This window comes from Theobroma cacao, chromosome 1 (assembly GCF_053813885.1).
Source record: "Theobroma cacao isolate CCN51 chromosome 1, ASM5381388v1, whole genome shotgun sequence".
Classification (NCBI taxonomy): Eukaryota; Viridiplantae; Streptophyta; class Magnoliopsida; order Malvales; family Malvaceae; genus Theobroma; species Theobroma cacao.
In genome coordinates this window covers 7,501-27,818 of record NC_142639.1, presented here as the reverse complement: position 1 = coordinate 27,818, position 20,318 = coordinate 7,501, and the positions used below count along the sequence as shown (strand labels likewise).

The 20,318-nt window shown below is 39.3% G+C and overlaps 1 protein-coding gene across 2 annotated transcripts; it reads right to left on the bottom strand.

The window, feature by feature from the left end:
- Positions 1 to 52: 52 nt before the first annotated feature.
- CBSX3 (Cystathionine beta-synthase (CBS) family protein) lies at positions 53 to 2,538 on the bottom strand. Of its 2 annotated transcripts, none has more exons than XM_007046345.3 (6): positions 2,389 to 2,538; positions 1,273 to 1,535; positions 1,105 to 1,186; positions 615 to 688; positions 467 to 527; positions 53 to 376 (listed from the first exon to the last, which is right to left on the bottom strand). In XM_007046345.3, exons 2-6 carry the CDS (start codon positions 1,528 to 1,530, stop codon positions 234 to 236), a joined length of 618 nt encoding a protein of 205 aa, XP_007046407.3. In that variant the 5' UTR covers positions 1,531 to 1,535; positions 2,389 to 2,538; the 3' UTR covers positions 53 to 233. The 2 variants fall into 2 exon arrangements, with proteins under 2 accessions (XP_007046407.3, XP_017973981.2); XM_018118492.2 differs by having other exon boundaries at positions 111 to 387; positions 2,389 to 2,529.
- Positions 2,539 to 20,318: the final 17,780 nt, after the last annotated feature.

The following is a 20,318-nucleotide window of genomic DNA, read 5'->3' as shown; positions in this document are numbered from 1 at the left end:
TTCAAAAATTTAAATTATTTGTAAATAAAAAATGCCGAGCAAGACGATAATGTTTATTGGTAAACTGTTAGTCCACATGATATTATTTCATATCGTTGCATATCGACATGTGGGAAAGATAAAGCCACGCGACAGAGGATGCAGAAAACACACAGTATTTACAAGCTCTCCGCTTACTTATGTCCAACAAGTATGCAAGATAACAGGTGAAACACACAAGATTTCATCATCATCTAGTAACCTCCCTGAATGTAAGCATTCAGACGGTCCAACTCCTCACGGTGCTCAATCACCACAGCACGAACAACATCTCCAATGGAAACCATGCCGACCATTCCCTTCTCATCAATCACTGGAATGTGTCGGATTCGGTTATCTGCCAAAATACTACAGGTTACGACTAGCTTGACAAGGAACAGCCTAATGAACACAAAAAGTATTATGTCTTAGAAGCAGCATAGTTTACCTGTCATCAATTGCATTGCTCGCAGAACTTTGGTCTCAGGTGTGACAGTAATGAGCTTGTTCTACAACCACCATATAATAGAATCTTAGTATTCCCAACACAAGGAGTGGTGTAAAGGCAAATCTAAACAATCAGCCATAAATAATACCTCTTCAGTCATGATGTCCCCAACCTTAGCTGACTTGGATGATCTTCCCTGTACTATTATTTTCCTAAGATAATCTGAAAGTTATATCATCAAATAAAAAAATTAACTAACAAGCAGAATTGAAGCAGACCATAATTCCTTCAAAATCTCTTCTTGATAATTAAGAAAGGCACAACGAAGCAAAGTACAATCTTAGCAAAGCGAATAAAATTTGATGGGTGCTCTAAATGTGGTATATGCAATGCTCAAAATAAAGGGTAGCTTTGACTGTTTGACATGACAAATAACAGGAGAATTGACAACAAAATAATGGCATTAAATGCATGCAATTGCAAACTATAAGGTGTAAGAAACAATATAAATAAGCATAAAAATGAGCTGGGGCAAGCAAAAAATGAACAAGCTTTAGCTTATAAATTTTAAAATCGTCTTAGTCACACCAGTCATTAGTGCAGAATTAATTTCATCAAGGCAATACTTCTTCAAATACCTCTCTCAGTGATAATACCCGCAATTGATTCCTGCTCTCCAGGTTTTACAACCACCAGGGCACCGACATTGTGTTGAGTCATCTGCAAAGAAAGTTCTAGTTAAGGATGCAAATCAAGTATTCCATGAGAAAGTTTTGAGATTTTATGAAAATCATAAAGATGCCTACCGACTTCACAGCATTGTACACAGTGTCATCTGTAGTGCACCAAAGCCAGGAGCCATCTGCACCTTTACCTTTTGCTTTCAAGATGTCTGCAATAGTGGTGCTCTCAAAGCCGTGCTCTTCCATGCGAGCAGATGAAACTGATTCAAAGCGGGAAAATATAATGGGTCGCTTAACTGGATTGACCACCCGAATGCGTTGCAACACAGCATTTTTTACAGTATTCCCATGCAACAAAAAAGCTTGAACTGCCCCTTTCATTCTGCCTGTTATGATTGTGGAAGTCACATAAAAAAATCATTCAAACCGTCTCAGCAATGGCTTTGACATGAGAGAAGTATGTAATCTGATGTAAACGTAGAAACAATTCACTTAAGAGGCAGTTGAAGCCATGCCTTGTAAAAGTTATTTTGTAATATGAAGGTTCTACTGATAAGGTTTGGAAAGCAGCAAATGACAGCAGTAAATTCGATACTATGTCTCACATGTTAGAATGCTAAATACATGGGGCTAATAGAAAGACTTTTAATTTCAGTTCCAGGAGAGTTAAGGAGCTTTAAGTTACTTGATTTGTCATAGAGTTAACCTGATGAACAACCTTTGTGTTTAAAGAAAAGTAGAGAGAACAGTGAAGATAGTATCTGAAGAAGATGGAAATCTCAGCTTAAATAAAGAAGATCCACCCTGGAAATCATAGGAAATAATCATGAGTTTTTTTTGCTAAGCCCATTTTTCGGGTTCTTAATATATAATTCTAAACCGTTCAAGGTATTTGTCACAGAGTGGGGGCTTCCCTCAAAATCTTCAACTAAAAACTGCACATTTATTCACCGTTTGGCTGCCGAGAAAACTAACAAAATTTTGATTCTCATTCATTAAGAAAAATTCGTTTTTCTTTTCCAGCAAAACCAAACAGACCCTTCATTGGTTAAAAAACAGATTCTTTCAAGCCCAAAGAGAACTCCCAAGCAAGCTTTTTGAGTTCACTAAACACGACACAGATAAAATAAGTTACGTGAAACTGAATTGAGAAAACAATTTATAGAGGTTCTAATCAATTATTAGAAGCAATTCTCAGACCAAACAAACAACAAATCATGTAAACTTTTAATTTTGTACCACGAAGGGAGGAGGCGAGGAGCTGTTGGAGGAAGATGCAGTCGGCGCGATAAAGGAAGCTTCAGGCGCTCTTCAGTTGGCTCGGTACGGCCAGGGCCAAAGGCTTTGGAGGCAGCAGCGGCGGATGCGAGTGTGAAGACCGAAAAGTTCGGGAAAAAATGGGCCCAGGAGTTACCTAGGGTTAGTCTTATATTTGGCGATTAGCTAGATTTATTTATTAAACTTCCGCCCTCCTCGATGTGTATGGTTGGCAAAGATGGCTAGTGGTTGCAGTGTTTTCTTTTCAGACGTGAGTTCGATCCTAACATTAACAAATTTTTACTAATTAAATAAATTATTAGTTAATAATAATAAATTTTACTTTATAAAATATAAGCATTATTAATATGTTTATATAGAATATATTATATATTAATGTATAATGCAAATACAATATATGTTGATCTATAACTAGAAAGTAGCCTTTGGAATTTTTTTTTTTGAAAAATATCAATATTGTATATATTTTGAATTAGGCTGCGGCAATGTAAAGGTTTCTCAACATTAAAAAAAGATATTTACATTATGCTCGTGACCCTGTCTAGTTTTTTCAGTGTAGCCTTTGCTCTCCAAAGCTTGACTTACAATCAAGTGAAATTGAGCTCAATGTCTTCATAACCAACGGCTACTTTTAATTATATGTCATCAATGCAACAAAAGGATGCATAATTGATTAGTTCATAAGTTCGGTCATAGACCACTACATTTAGTATTGTGTACGTGCAAAAATAATAAATTATTTGATCAGAAGAATGGTAGAGGTTGAGAATTTGTAAAACAAGTAAAGAAATTGTATTGATCTATAATTTAGAAATTTTTCATCTATTTATTTATATGAAGAGATTGTATTACATTTTCTCAATTTATACATATTTAACAATGAAATATGAAGATGATGATATATAAATATAATAAGAATATACAAAAAAATTGTTTAGCAAGGTAAACAATTGAAATAGTTATTGCAAAATGGAAAAAGAAACAATTAATAGTATACAAAAGTTGAGGCATGGTGTTGATTGACTTATATGTTTAATAAGTGTCATGTTGTGGCAAAACAAAGAAACTAAGAGACATAGTAAATAACCAAGAGTGAATTCAATTAGTTGATAACTTCATGTACGGTTTTTGTATGCACAATTAGCAGTGCAAAATAAGGAATATGCTGTGATGATTTTATTTATAGATTGGCAAGGTAAACAGTTTCAAATAGTAGGAAAAAGATTGAAATAGTTTCAAAGGCATTGACTTTTTTTTTTTGAAAATCATAAGAAGTCGCCCATTGATATAGAGGGATGGAAAGAACTCCCATGGTAAGAACATTATCAATAAGGTTGCATATTGGTTGATATGCCTTCAGACAACAAGCATACTTTCCCAGTTGTGGGGGGTGAACCTATATCAATAAAAAACATAATTCCAACAAGTAGAAAACAAAAATAATCACGTGAATGTACAATAAAAGTAATCCAAGAGATTCCACCATCAACCAAAAGAACTAGGCATAACAAACTAGTAGAAATCACCAGTATATCAAGGTTAAAACCGTCATCAGTAAAACACAACCATTAGACATTGAAAATGAATCTAAATTTAATGAAAAATCGAGAAAAACCTTTTGGATGATTTCACAACCCCAAAGAAACAAGACAAATCTCTTTCTCTTTCTATATGCAATTTTGATATATAACTTGCTCGTCTCATACTTCATCTTCATTTCGACTTACGAACTTCTCTTTGGCTTGTTCTTAGGGTTTGATTTGTAAATCCCAAGTCCAAGGAAGGAGCAGAATTGCTAGCTCCTCATCATGGGAAGAAAAAACTTGGCAATAATCCAAGTTTTAATGAAATTTGCATTTTCAATACTTTCCATCAAATAATGCATTATCATCCTTGGATTAACCTTAGAGCACTCAAACTATTGGAAATGCAATACAACACCGCCCAATCAATGCTTCAAAATTTACTAGCGGATTTGGCCGATCCGAACTTGTTTTAAATCGTCTATATATGTCACGTATATAATATACTAATTGTCGAGCCAGATTGCGAACATATTAACATTAAAGGCAGATGATGGAAAATTTATCTGAACCCGAGGCTAAGCAGAAATAAGTATAAGGTGCACCTTAAATGGGACTTATAATTTCTCTTTACCCCTTCGTAGACATGAGCCCAACATATCTGACTTCAAGGCCACAGTTTCAAACTGGAGTTCTATAGAGGCCTAGTTATACCCAGATTTGGTCCAAAGTCGAAGCTAATTAAATTTCAGGATCGGCTGAGCTCATGACCATACCCAAACTGAAATTGCAGACCCAAAAAGAAAAAGACCACACCTTGATTAATACGAGCTAGGATAGGTTTGGAATTCACAGTTAAATAATCTAAATTTTGATTTTTCTTAAGAAAAAAAGCCACACATTATTTGAGATTGAGATCTTTTTCCCCCCTATTCTCATGCATTAACAACAAAACAAAGTTATTATAAACCCTAAACCCTTTATTTTACTAAGAGTTTAGGGTTTAGGGTTCAGGGTTTTGGGTTCGAGGTTCGGGTTTAGGAGTTTGGGTTCGGGGTTCAAGGTTTGGGGTTAGGGGTTAGGGGTTAGGGGTTCAAATTTTAGGTTCAGGATTTAGGGTTCAGGGTTCAGGGTTCGAAGTTTGAGTTTGAGGTTTGGGTTTGGGGTTTAGGATTCGGGTTTGGGTTTCGGGTTTTGGGTTACGGATTTAGGATTTGGGGTTTAAGGTTTTGGGTTTTGGGTTTTGGGTTCAGGGTTCAAGGTTCAGGTTTTTTTTTTTAATAGGGCCTTGGTGCCCTAGTAAAGTTTATTAAATACGAAATAAAAAGTACAAAGAAGAGGACCTAAACCGTACCTCCAAGTTACATGATCTTAAGAAAATTTAAAACAGAAATTATGAATAAGAAAAGCACTTAGAATGGAGTGTTTCATTTTATGACCATAATTTTTACTACCGTCATAAAATTGAAACATTTCCATATTACAACAATCTATGTGAATAAAATTGACTTTAGAAACATCTACCATAAGTTCCTAAATGACATAGATTATTTATTTTTGTAATAACTGTAATTTCTTGATTCTTCTCCAGAGTTTAGGGTTCAAGGTTCAGGGTTCAAGATTCAAGGTTCAAGGTTCAGGGGTTTTTTTTTTTTTTTAAACTGGAAAAGACACGAAGGGCCCAACTACCCTGTTAAAATTTATTAATTACGAAATATAAAGTGCAAATGAGGGGGCCATGAACTGCACCTTCAAGTTACATGAGCATAAGAAAGTTTCATAGAGGCACTTAGAGCAAAAAATTTGAAACCGAAAATGTACTTTGCAATGTCTAAAATTTCTTGATTCTTCTCTGGATTAGTGTACTAGAAATACCTCTCGCGTTCCCAACTAGCTGCAAAGTTCACCGAGATGGCATTTTCATCCGAGTTCTCATCATTTTCCCCCATGTCCACAGCTTTGTTTGAGGCTAAACTTAATATTTTATCAATTGAAACTTCAGTGTCTGAATGTCTCCTACGCTGTATCCTAGGATGGACCTCGATTTTTGTGAATTTTGTTCTAGAGAAAGAGGGAAACGAAGGAACATCACTTAGTTCTTTATTCTGCATGCACTTACTCGAGGCGGACTCTTGGGTGGGGGGAATGTCTACTTGACTTTCCATCCTTTCACGTGAGCAAACTTCTGATGAAATAACTTGGTGATGGGCATTTATGTTCCTGGTTTGACTTGTAAACTATCCATATGTTGGGCTGTGTTCCACACTTCCTTTAATCATATCTCCTGGTTGTTGGAATTTGTTGGGCTGCCCATTAGGCTGTATGAATATATCTCTTGATTGTTGGCATTTGTTGGGCTGATCATTGGGCTGTCCGAACATGCTGAACACAGTCTAACTTGCACATTGTCCAATGGATGGACTGTATTCTCCACTTCCTTCCAAGTTATCCACTAACACATGTTGGATCCCCATCCCACTCTCTAATGTCTGCTTGTCCTCCCCATGTAGCAAAATATCCGCCGGTGCAGGTGGCTTAGAAAAATAATTTTTTGAATTTTCCTTGGCGCCTTCATGCACCACTTTATGTACTATAGTCCCATCACCCTTTGCGGGTACTGTCACCTCCATATCTCTCCCACCCGTTGCACTATTTGGTGGGCCCTGTTATCCATTGGTATTGAGAGAAAGACGTGTAGCTGATGTACCTACTGCTGCGGCCGTTGAAGCCTTGCCCTTTGTGGGCTTTGTTAACACTCTTTCCTTCGTTTAACCATGCATCCCGTTTACGTGAGATAACTACTGTACAACACTCTGCACTAAGTTTATCTTTTTCTCCTACACTTGTTTGTAAAAGGTTCTGTAGCCATGTCATGTCACCTTTTGCTGCTGCTTTCAAAGATGCATCAGCCCCGACATGAATTAATTCTCAATCAAATGTGCCGTCTGGACATGGCATGCTCTCACTATGCGAACTGGGTCCTACAACCCTATCTGTCGGCTTTTGTTGGCAGTTTCCTTTTTCATTATTTCTAGGCACTACATATTTTGCATGGCACTCGAACCCACTTGCTACCCTCAATTGTCCATCCCCATGCAGCCTGATTGCTACCTACGTTAGTAGCTGAAGAAAATGATTTTTAAAATGTTTTGCAGCACCAGCATGTCCCATTTCATGCTGTAATGTCCTATCGCTTGCAACTGCTGCTGTCTCTTTCACAAAATTATTAAAATAATTTTGTGAATTTCTGCTTGCACCTTCATTCGACCTTGTGTGATGTGGCATCCCATTATCCTCTACTGCTACAGCCAAAGAAGGCTCACCCACTATCGTTTTTGCCATCTCTTATTCTCCCATGTTCTTTCCAATTTGAATTTGGTTTCCATTTTCGTGAAAATTCCCTTGCATTGCACCCTTTTCAATCTGCGTCTGCGTAGAACACACTGCATTCATCCTTGTTTCGCCACATTCATTTGCCATATTTCCACGTTTCTTTTCTGCATGACTGTCACATTCCCCCACGTATTTTTAGGGTTGCCCATACACCCCGTATTCGTGAAAGAGCCTTTGCATGCTGTCTTTTATCGTTTACAAATTTGTAAAAAATACAGCTGCCATCGCTGCTCCATCTAGTTTGCCATTTTCATTTTGGACTTTTGCCCCTTTCTTTCGTTCCTCTGTCACTTCACAGTGCAGACCTTTCAACTCTCATCCTTCCTCCTAGGACAAGTGCCCAACTGTAACGTGTGCCGGAGAAACTTGCTCAGTTGCTGCTACTATTTTTTGGAAAGGCATGGCACTGTTCACGTGCCCTGTTCGCCCCTGTTTTGCATTCATCTCCGGTTCTACGTCCTCACCCTCCTCAAGCGTCTCAAAATTGTTCGATGGTGGCCTCGTCATCTTCCTAGAATTCTGTACCTCAACGTCCCGTCCAATGGTTACTTTTATTCCATTGCTGTTCGCTTCTTCTACACTCCCATGCTTCTCGGTTTAGATATGCTTTTCTTCTTTTTCTTCAGCGATCACATGAAAACGGTTGGAACCTAAAATGTTATCTCCGTTGGAGTCCTTCTCGAACACCACCTCTTTGCCCTACTGATCCTTTACACCACTTGTACTGCTTTTGTTCACCGATTGCCAGTTTTGATGTTATTTAGTTGGTTCCTCGGGGTCTAGAATTTTTCCATTTTTCAGATTTTTTCTTTTTTCTTTTCTTTGTTCCATACCCGAACCTCCACCATCTTCAAACCCTGCACTTCTTCCCCCATCCTCGGGTCGATTAGATAGTGGCATAGGATTTTTTGAACTGCCTCTTCCATACCTCGTGGTCTTCTCCACCACTCGGATAGGCTGTGACTTAGTAGTCCCAGGTGGTCTAGCTTTGTTTCCCAACACTATACAGTCTATTTCTTTATGACCAACATGACAACATTGGTCACATTATGCCGGCATCTGAGCACACTCCACCCTTTGACAATATCCACTTGTAACCGCACCCGTTTCCTTATTCTTGACCACTATCCAAACTTGGTCCACCGGTGGTTTTCTGTAGTCATGCTCCACGCATACCTGAGCCACACTTGACCGAGACCTATTAGTAGTGGCTTCATCAACAAATAATGGTTTGCCCACCGTTTTTGCAATTAACAATAAAGCTGATTTCTCAAACAAATGAGCTTTCAAGTTGGGGAAAGAAATCCAAACAGGTACCACAGTTGACTCTTTATCCGATTCAAACTCTAGAGTCCACTTGAACACCCTTATTTTCTGATTTGCTATAAACCAAACCTGCTTTATCCAGATCCGGTTGAAATCTTGTTCATTAGACAAGTGGATGAGAACATGATTATAGTCTAACCATCTAACTTCATAAGCCCCTGTTAAATCGATCTTTTTAAACGCAATTCTTACTTCTTGCAATTTTGGCATATGGGAGAACTTACCCATAAGGGACATCTTGAACGGTTGTGCTAAGGCATGTATTTCATCTTAAAAATACACAACAACAAGTCGGTCCTTGTACACAAAGGGATCTTGGGTAAAAGGCACAACAAGAGATTTTACTCCTGCTCCAATGGAGAGTAAATAAGATTACCTGTGTGGTCCCTCAAAACACCCCAACCAGCAGCATTTTGAAACTCATCCTTAGAACTACCATCGACATTCAACTTGAGTTCACCTATCAATGGATTAATCCAATGAATAATTTTTTGTCTAGCTTATCTTTCCTGTGCAAAATTAAAACTCCAATGTATAGCAATGTCAATATCCCTTTTTCACTGCCATTTACACAATAAATGACCTTGAAACATCTGTCTCAACATTTTCATAATTTGCCAAATAACATGATCAGGATACATGTCGAGGTCCCTTTGCTTTGCATCATTCCTTTCAACCCATAAGAACCAGAAAATAAACAAAGGCAATAATGTTCTAATATGCCCAAGTTTAGTAAAGTCACTTGAATAGTAGCATGAACGAAGGATCTACAAAACATTTTGAGGATTATGAACATAGATTTGAAAGAATTTTGTAAAAAAATTCCAAACCTGCTGTGCAACTGGGCTGTCCCATAAAACATGCAATAATGATTCTTCCAATTGACGACAAAGACATTTTGATGCAAGTTGAATGCCTTTGGTTTTCATACGCATCTCCACTGGAATCTAGTTATTCAACGTGCACCGCAAAAAGAAAGAGACAGTGAGGGGAATAGACTTATGCCAAATCAGCTAACCCACTAGATTCACCTATTTTCGTTGTCTCAATAACTCTCAAGCACTTTTAGTGGAAAAATCTCCATTCGGTGTAAGGGCCCAATATGCTATGTCCTCCTTATCTCTGCTAATGGGAATCTTCAATATCTGATCCACAATCGCATTAGGAACAATAGTTTTAAGCTTATCCACATCCCATGCATTGTCATTAAAAAAATAATTAACCTTCATCATAGATTGACTAAATGAGGGAAAAGAATTTACCAGTGGCTCATCACCTATCCAAGCATCATGCCAAAAAAATTTGCCACCTTTTCCTATCCTCCAATGTATTTGTTGGCCTGCTGTCTCTCTTTCGTCTATTAAATGCTTCCATGTAGCTGAATCATGCGGTTTAGGAGCAATATTATGATGAATCTGGCTAGTGCAATATTTTAACCTTATGTACCTCGCCCATAGGCTCTGACAGGTGTCAAATCGCTACCAAAGTTTTACACTAAAAGCATCAAAGATGTCTTTCAAACTACGGATGTCTAAACCACCTTCCGAAATTGAAAAAATGATATTGTGCCAAGAAGTCCAGTGGATCCTTTTGCTGTCCATTGAACCTGCCTATAAGAAACTATTGAAAAATTTCTCGATTTTTGTATAACACATATCGGGGTTTAGAGTTTAGGGTTTAGGATTTAGGGTTTAGAGTTTGGGGTTTAGGGGTTTAGGATTTGGGGTTAAGGTTTAAGGTTTTTTTTTTTTTTTTTAAGCTGGAAGTTCTCGCAGGACCCAGCTATCCTGTTTAATTTTATTAATTATAGAAAAATGAAGGACAGTAGGGAGGGGGGCCTAAACCGAACCTCCAGAATTACATGAGATTGTGAAGAGTTAAGAAAAGTACCTAATGAGGAAAATGTAATTTTATGTGCATATTTGTGAATGCAAACATAAAATTGAAACAGTTTCCTGTTACAAGAGTTTAAATAATTACTAAAGAAAAAAGGCGTAAAAATAAATTAGGAGTACTACTCCTTTACATTTATTTGAATCGAACATACGGTAAATTTAATTTGTCTAACCTAAGAAATCCTTTAAGCTTACCTTCTACTTGCGCAAATACCTGCAGGTTTTGGTGCGTATGCCCCTGGTTGGACAAATAATCTGCAGCCTGATTCCCTTCTCTGTGGATATGTGAAATCCGAAAAGAGAGAGCATTCAAACATTTTCGGATGGAGGCTAACAAATATCGAGTCTGGGATGAACCCTGATGTCCCTCTTGTATCATTTGTACAATTACCTGTGCATCCATTTCTATCCAGACTCTAGATACGTTGTACTCAATACATAAAAGCAAACCTCGATGTAATGCCATTAACTCTGCCTGTAATGAATTATGAGGTCCAAAATTTTCAGAGAAAGCAAAAATCATATTACCTGCATGGTCTCTAAGAAGGCCACCTCCAGCGGCATTCTGGAATGTATCTTTAGAACTACCATCGACATTCAGCTTAAATTCATCAATCAATGGACAATGCCAGTAAATAATTTTTGGCGGATCCTGGTTCTTTTGATCAAAACGGAAACCCCAATGTGTAGCAATATCAAGATCACCTCGCCATTGCCATTGACATAACAAAGAGCCCTGAAACAGCTGCCTTAACAATTTCATAATACGCCAAATAATTCTATCCGGATACATTCCAAGGCCTCTATGCTTAGCATCATTTCTTTCAACCCAAAGAAACCAAAAGATCAGCAAAGGCAATAAAATTCGAATATGTCCAGGTTTAGTGTAATCCCCAGAATAATACCAAGCATGAATAATTTGCATAACATTGTTAGGGTTAAGAACAGATATTTGAAAGAATTTCGCAAAATAATTCCAAACTTGTTGTGCAACCGAACCATCCCAAAAAACATGCATAACCGTCTCTTCTGACCGGCAACAAAGGCATTTCGATGCTAATTGGAAGCCTTTTGATTTCATCCGTAACTCCACAGGAATCCAATTATTCACTAAACGCCATAAGAAAAATGAGACAATAAGTGGGATACTTGTGTGCCAAAAGAATTTACCTAATGGATGATTAGGTTGTCTTTGTCGAAGTAATTCCCATGCACTCTTGGTAGAAAAATCTCCATTAGGCGTTAAAGCCCAATATGCTGCATCCTCTTCTAAACAACTTATAGGGATCTTCAATATCTCATTCACGACATTAGTTGGCAATACAGTTCTCAGCTTGTTAACATCCCACTCATTATTATGAAAAAAATAGTGAACTTTAATCATGGAATTAGAAAATGAGGGGAAAGAGTTTACCAGCGAGTCATCTCCAAACCAAATATCATGCCAGAAAAATAAATCTCCTTTCCCAAGCCGCCACCTTATCTGTTGCCCTGTTATGTCTCTCTCAATGAGCATTCTCTTCCATGTAGGTGAATCATGTGGTTTAGCAATCACTTTGTGTGGTAGTTGGCCAGTACAGTATCTAGCGCTCATATATCGAGTCCACAAGTTACTACAAGTTTGGAATCTCCACCATAGTTTCGCAGAGAAAGCCTCAAAAACATCTGTCAAATTACGAATACCCAACCCACCTTCTGAACAAGGTAATGCTATTTTTCCCCATGCCGTCCAATGCATCTTTCTACTATCCAATGAACCTCCCCAAATAAAAGAATTAAAAATTCTCTCAATTCGTTCAATAACAATCACAGGCGGTTTGATCACTTGGAGCAAATAAATCGGCATAGATGACAAAACACTTCGTAATAAAGTAATACGCCCACCTGGAGACAAAACTTTATTCTCCCATCCTGTAATGCGATCCCGGATCTTATTGATAAGGGAATCAAACAGCAACACCTTCTTAGGTCCCTTATACAAAGGAGCTCCCAAATATGTAATGGGTAATTTTGTTTGCTGAAATCCTGTGGCTTGAGCTATAATCTGGCATCTTGAGCTAGACACAGTGTTGGCTGTGATGAAGTTACTTTTGTTGGGATTGAGCTTCTGCCCTGAAATCTGTTCGTATTCCTGCAAGAACATTAACACTTTCTGCAAGGCAGCTTTGCTTCCATTAGTAAAAATCATGACATCATCCGCAAAGGCAAGGTGACTGATATTTATAGAGCATCCGGATTGATAATGCAATGAGTAGAATTGAGAGAATAAATTATTTAAACCACGAGATAGGTATTCAGCAGCAAGGATAAATAATAATGGTGAAATGGCATCTCCCTGTCGTAAACCCCTTTCAGATTTTAAATACCCAACTGATTGCCCGTTAATCAATAAAGAAAACCAGCAGTTCGAAATGCAGCGTTTAATCATGTCTATCCAAAGGGCATTAAATCCAAATTTTTCCATCATCAAGTATAAAAAATCCCAGTTTATCCGGTCATAAGCTTTCATCATATCAAGTTTTAAGACAACGTTACCTCCTCTCGATTTATGATCCAGCTTACCAATCAATTCCTGGGCCAGAAGTATGTTGTCACTGATCAGCCTACCTTTCACAAAGCCACTCTGATTTTCGGATATCAGTGAAGGCAATACTGTAGATAAACGGTTTGCCAATAGCTTGGTGACAATTTTGTTGAGGACAGTGCATAAACTAATAGGCCGAAAGTCCTTCCATTGTATTGCATCTGATTTTTTGGGTAGTAAAATTAGAGTTGTAGATGTAACTCCTTTTGGCAGCCTTGCTCCTCTAAAAAATTCCTGAACAGCATAAAGCAGATCATTTGCAATGATACTCCAACAATGTTGGTAGAAGAGAGAGGAAAACCCATCAGGCCCTGCCACACTGTCTTTGTCAATCCCAAAGACTGCCTCCTTGACCTCAGACAGCGTAAGCACTGCACACAACAACTCATTATCTTGGTCAGTTAATAAGCAAGGAATTAAGGAAGCATTGAACCTGGTGTTATCACTACTGTCCGCCTGTAAAAGATTAGCAAAATAATCCACTGCTGCAGATTTAAGAAGCTTTTGATCCTCCACAATCGAACCATCATTATTTTCGATCCGAAATATAGAATTTTTCACTCTTTTCTTCTGCACTCTCATGTGGAAAAATCGTGTATTATTTTCCCCCTCCACCAACCACTTAACCCTCGATTTTTGCTGCCAATACGCCTCTTCAACGCTGAGCAAATGATTGAGTCTAGCATAGGATAAATGCATGCTTTCACGGTTTGCAGGAGATTGGTCCTCTTGGAAACGTTTTTCACTCTCCTCGGCCTGTTTTTCTGCTGCACGTAAGTTGCTAAAAATGTCACCAAACACATATTTATTCCATCCTTTGAGTGCCTTTTTAAGTCTCTGCTGTTTCAACCAAAAAGCATTCATTCCGATTCCCTGCATCGGTAGATTCCAATTATTAGCCACAAACTCTAAAAACCCATGATGTTTTACCCAACAGTGAAGGAACCGAAATGATGAAGGCCTCTGCACATTGGAGTTGGAACAGGAGATAAGCAGCGGGCAGTGATCTGAACCATCTCGGTTTAAATGCTGAATCCGAGTGGTAGGAAATTGAGAACCCCATTGTGAGTTATAAACAACCCTGTCTAATCTTTGAAACATATGGGAATTGGTCCACGTAAATTTATTGCCTTCAAATCCTGCATCCAGCAACCCACAATCAAATAGAGCAGTTGCAAAATCTTCCATAGCTCCTGTATGTGGATCTGCCCCAAATAATCTTTCCTCCCTACTTAAAATCACGTTAAAATCCCCTGCAACAAGCCAAGGGTCTTGTACATCTGCTGCAATCATTCTCAAAAAATCCCATAAAGCATTCCGTTCCAGTCTAGTACATTTTGCATAAATAAAAGATGCTTGAATGGGAAAAGGAAGCCAAGGAAACGACAATTGAACATGCAAACCTTGTGGGTGGTCAAACCTAGTTGTGCATGTGATCCCATGCATCCAAAAAATCCAAATTTTTTGAGAACAATTAAAAACCGCCCCATCAAAGCCTAGTTTCCTTCTGAAAAATTCAATTCTGGATACATTCACCATTGGCTCCAAAATCACCAAGACCTTTATTTGATGCATCAACTGCAGCTTTTTTATTCGCCTTTGGATTACTTTACCACCCACTCCCCTCACATTCCAAATCAAAGCACTAATCATGGACATGATTTTGTAGTGAACTGCTTTGAGACAGCATCATCATAAGTGCCATCTGTCCCCGATTGATCTTCATTCTCAGAAGAAACATCCTCTGAAGGATTATAAGAAATTTCACTGTCTGATTTCCTTCTTCTGGCAACTGTAGGATGGAAGTCAAAAGTGTGGCTGTCCACCTCCAGATTAGAACTCAAATTACACAATGATCTGCAACTTTTCGCATCTTCCATCTGCTGTCCGTTACCTTCATAGAGTTGGTCTTTCATCATTTGTTCTTCCTTGCTTGCATGGGGAGCCGTAGAGCAGGACGGAATATAGCTAGGTTCTTTGTTAAAGCCACAATGTCCTTGTACTGGAAATGCAAGTGAGCTTCCAAGATCATTTTCGGGGAGTTCCTACACAAGATGCAATTTATTTGCTGGGGAGTGAACAGTACCGAGTTGAATACAGCCATCTGGGCTCATTGCACTATTCTCGTCGAGTTGACTCAGCTGCTTCCTTGCACCACCGTCGGGCACCTTTTCAACATCCACGCTTGTACGTTCCGATCCCCGTTTCTGGCTCTCTGAATACCTGCCAACCTCCTGTTCCTGCTGATCATCACCATGCACAGCCGGGACGCACGAAAACCGATCTTCTAATTTACGGTGTTTCTTCTTCTTTGCTTTTTGGATAGTTACCTGGCCTGCATCCACCGCCCATTGTACTCCATCAAAGTCCCCAACATTCTCTATAGTGTCATTAGTGTCTTCACCGGTCTGCCAGCTCTCACCCATCGTTGCCTGCACCGATCTCCGACACGCCGCACTACCTTTCTTCATCGGTTCCACTGAACCATCCATTGTTTTCAGTTTTCGAGCACCTAGATCCACTCCATCCTTCTCCTTTGTGACCTGGGGATCATTAAAAAACATCCCTTTACCATTGTCTTTCCTTGAAACCAGTCCCACCACCGCCGGCTGCGTTACATTCTCTTTAACATTTTTTTCTGGAAATTGCATGGCACTATTCACCTTCTCTGTTCTCCCCTGTTTTTCGGTTCCAGAATCCTTGCATTCCTCCATTGCTTCTAACACCCCAAAACCATTAAAGATCTGAACGGGTTCGACTCTACTGTCCTCAGAATTGACTTCCACGCCGTGCGTATCATTGGCCCCGCTTTTGCCGACCTTTTCGACCGTCGCCCATTGCGTACTCTGTTTTTTTGGTTCCATACGAACCGTAGCTTTCCCTCTTCCACCTTTTGCCATCGGATCATCCGTTTCTTTGCCTGTCACTCTTTTTCCTTCATCATCCGCCTACTGGTTGTCCACGAGGGGCTTTAGCTGCACGTTGCCGACCTTCTCCGGCCTGTGACCCATCACCAGGCATGCTGAGATGTTATGCCCCACATGACAACAGTGGGTGCAGTAATTCGGGAGTTTTGAAAATTCTACTTTCTGTGGGAATCCTCCTGTGATGTTACCTGTGTGTCGATCCCTCGTCACGATCCAGATCTGTTCGAGAGGAGGCTGCTGACAGTCATATTCTATACACACCCGGGCCACACTTGGCCTTGTGCCATTAGCCATGGCTTCATCCACAAACAACGGTCTCCCCACCGATTTCGCAATCATCATCAGCGCAGATTTCTCATAAAGATGGGCACGCAGATTCGGGAATGAGATCCATACTGGAACCAAAGATGATTCCTTTTCTGGTTGAAATTCCGGAGTCCACTTAAACACTCTCATCTTCTGGTTTGCAATAAACCATGCTTGACGCATCCATAACCGGTTCAGATCTTGTTCATTGGAGAGATGGATTAATATGTGCTTGTAGTCCAACCAACGGATATCATAAGCACCCACCAAGCCGATGCCTTTGAAGGCAGCCCGAATATCATAGATTTGAAAACTTTTTGCGAAGAAAATCCAAACTTGTTTCGCTACCGGATTCTCCCATAGGACATGAATTAAAGATTCCTCAGATCTGCAACACACACATTTAGAAGCCAAATGTATGCCTTTGTCCTTCATTCGAAGCTCAACCGGAATCCAATTATTCAACACTCTCCATAAGAAAAAAGAGATAGATAAAGGAATACTCCTGTGCCAAATAAAAGAGAATAAAGCATTTGGGGTTTGCTTTTGCCTAATTATCTCCCAAGCACTCCAAAATGAGAATTCCCCATTAGAAGTTAGAGTCCAATAAGCAGCATCATCCTGTGATCTATCAAAAGGGATCTGCAATATCTCATCAACTAAATTCGTAGGCAAACAAGAATTCAGTTTCACAATATCCCACTCATCGCCATTATAAAATTTATGAACATGAGACATATCATTATGAAATGATGGAAACAAGGTTGCCAGAGGCTGGTCACCCATCCAACAGTCATGCCAGAAAAAAAGCTCACCTTTACCGATCCTCCATCGAATGTTCTGCAGGGCCACATCACGACCAACAATCATCCGTTTCCATACTTGAAAGTCATGTAGCTTAGGTTGTACCAAGTGAGGAATTCGGCCAAGGCAGTATTTAGTTCTGAGAAACCTCGTCCATAGGCTATTACAAGTTTGGAATCTCCACCATAATTTCAACGAAAATGCCTCAAATACATCTCGAAGATTCCGGATATCAAGACCACCTTCAGAAACTGGAAAGGTAATTTTTGACCAAGCAGTCCAATGCAGTTTCTTACCATCACATGAGTCGCCCCACAGGAAACTATTGAATAGCCTTTCTATCTTTTCAATCACAGTCACTGGAGGCTTGAGGACTTGTAGCAAGTACATTGGCTGAGAGGATAGAACGCTTCGTAGCAAAATGATTCGGCCTCCAGGTGATAATATCTTATTCTCCCACCCTGAAATACGATCTCGGATCTTGGAAATCAAAGAATAAAAAAGGATTACCTTTTTTTGGCCTTTGTGTAGAGGAGCTCCAAGATAGGTGACCGGAAGTGTTTTGTGATGGAAACCGGTGGTATGGGATATGATTTGCCTTCTTGACAAAGCACAACCATTGGCAGTGATAAAGTAACTTTTCTGATGATTAACCTGCTGTCCAGAAACCTGCTCATATTCCTGTAAAAAACTCAAAATCTTCTGCAAGGATGAGCGGTAACCATTAGTGAAGATAACTATATCATCTGCAAATGATAGATGACTGATGGGCATCAAGCAACCAAATAAGTATTGCAAAGAATGATATCGACTAAAAAGATGATTTAGCCCCCTGGATAAATAATCTGCAGCTAGAATAAATAAAAAGGGAGATATTGAATCTCCCTGTCGCAACCCCCTCTCAGATTTAAAATATCCCGCTAAAGAGCCGTTGATAAGCAAGGAAAACCAACAGTTAGTTATGCATGCTTTGATCATATTTATCCATTGAGCATTAAAACCAAAATGCTCCAACATTAAGTAAAGGAAATCCCAATGCAGACGATCATAAGCTTTTGCCATATCCAGTTTTAAGACCACATTACCTCCCCTCGACTTACCATTGATTTTGTTGATGAGTTCCTGGGCGAGAAGGATATTGTCACTGATAAGTCGATCATTTACAAAACCGCTCTGATTTTCTGAAATTATGGAAGGGAGAAGTTTGGCCAGTCGATTTGCCAAGAGTTTAGTTATTATCTTATTTAAGACAGTACATAAACTAATGGGACGAAAATCACTCCATTGGCAGGCATTTGGCGTTTTAGGCAGCAGCACTAGAGTCGTAGATGTAACTCCACGTGGAAGTGAAGGCTCCTTAAAGAAATCCAACACTGCTTCTAGAAGATCTTGTTTGATTATGTCCCAACAATGCTGATAAAAAAGAGAGGAGAAACCATCCGGGCCAACAACACTGTCTTTATTGATATTGAAGACTACTTCCTTAATTTCTAGAAGGGATGGAGCTGCACATAGAAAATCATTATCAGTAGAAGAGAGTATCCTAGGAATAATTGACGAATCAAACCTGGATAGATCACAATTTTCAGCCTTCAACAAATTTCGAAAGAAATCAACAGCAGAGTTCTGAATCAAACTGGGTTCTTCGAAAATGTTCCCCTCCTGGTCTTGAATCCGAAATATATGTCCTCTCACTCTTTTTTTCTTCATCCTCATGTGAAAGAATTTAGTGTTGCGTTCACCTTCCACCAACCATTTCACTCCTAATTTTTGTTGCCAGAAGCTTTCTTCAATACCCAACTGAAGGTTAAGCTTGGCATAAGCTTTATGCATAAGATTTCTGTTAATTAGTGATGGATCTTGTTGGAAATGAAGTTCTCTCGTTGCTGCCTCTGCTTCGGCTAATTTAAGGTTATGGAATATATCACCAAATATCTGCTTATTCCACCATTTTAGGTCCCTTTTTAAACGTTGCTGTTTTTGCCAGAAGGCTAACATTCCCGTGGCTTGCATTGGCACTCTCCAGCTCCGCTCTACAAAGGGGGTAAAATCATGATGGTGGGTCCATGCGTGAAGGAAACGAAAATTTGAAGGACCCCGCTGAGCTGTATTTTCGCAGGAAATCAAAAGAGGGCAGTGATCTGACCCATCTCTATTCAAATGCTGAACCCGAGTGTGGTTGAAACAGTCAGCCCATTCATGATTGTAAACCACCCTATCCAAACGTTGAAACATATGATTATTAGTCCATGTAAAATTATTACCTTCATAACCCGCATCGTGCAACCCACAGTCAAGTAACATTGTGGCAAAGTCCTCCATGGATCCATTGTGAGGATTGCCCCCGTGTAATCGTTCTGCACTGCTTAGGATTGAGTTAAAATCACCACCCACCATCCAAGGACCATACATATCCCATGAGACAGAACGCAGAAAATTCCACAGCTCTATTCTTTCTTGCCGAGTGCATTTAGCATAAACAAAGGAGGAAAAAACAGGGTGAGATAGCCAAGGCAAAGTAAACTTCACATGCAGACATTGAGTATGATTGAGAATGATTTCACAACCAATTTTCGCAGAACAAAAAAGCCATATTTTTTCCGAACAATTACTAATGACAGTTTCAAATCCAAGTCTCCTTCTAACATATTCTGCCTTGTTCACATTAACCATGGGTTCCAGAATGACCATCAGTTTTATGTTATGCATGATTTTTAATCTCTTCAAACGTCGTTGGATCACGACACCCGATATACCTCTCACATTCCAGATTAAACAACTTATCATGGATATGTTTGATGTGGAGAATTCATAGAACTGGAGTCAGTTGCAGTTGATCCATCTCTTACCTTCGCAGGCTCTGAAGCATTTAAAGAATTCCAATTATCATGGGAGCAAAGGGAGCTATCAGATTTCCTCATTCTCAAGATGCGCGGATGAAAAATCAGATTATGGCTCTCTTGTTCTGCATGGGATTGCATGGAGAAAAATTCGTGGTCTGCCCGACTCTTTTCCTGTTCTGGGTTACAATATAAAATTGTATTTGAGGGAATTGAAACGGTTTCCATATTCAATGCACAATTACCTGGTTCGGATTGTGGGGTATTCAGCTGTTCTTCACTGTTTTTCTCAG

Excerpts from the sequence above, each read along its gene's own strand:
- CBSX3 (XM_007046345.3), bottom strand. The coding sequence starts at position 1,530 with ATGAAAGGGGCAGTTCAAGCTTTTTTGTTGCATGGGAATACTGTAAAA. Across the intron at positions 689-1,104 it reads GGGTATTATCACTGAGAGAG|ATTATCTTAGGAAAATAATA; the intron begins GTATTTGAAGAA and ends TATAACTTTCAG. Across the intron at positions 377-466 it reads AGCAATGCAATTGATGACAG|ATAACCGAATCCGACACATT; the intron begins GTAAACTATGCT and ends GTATTTTGGCAG.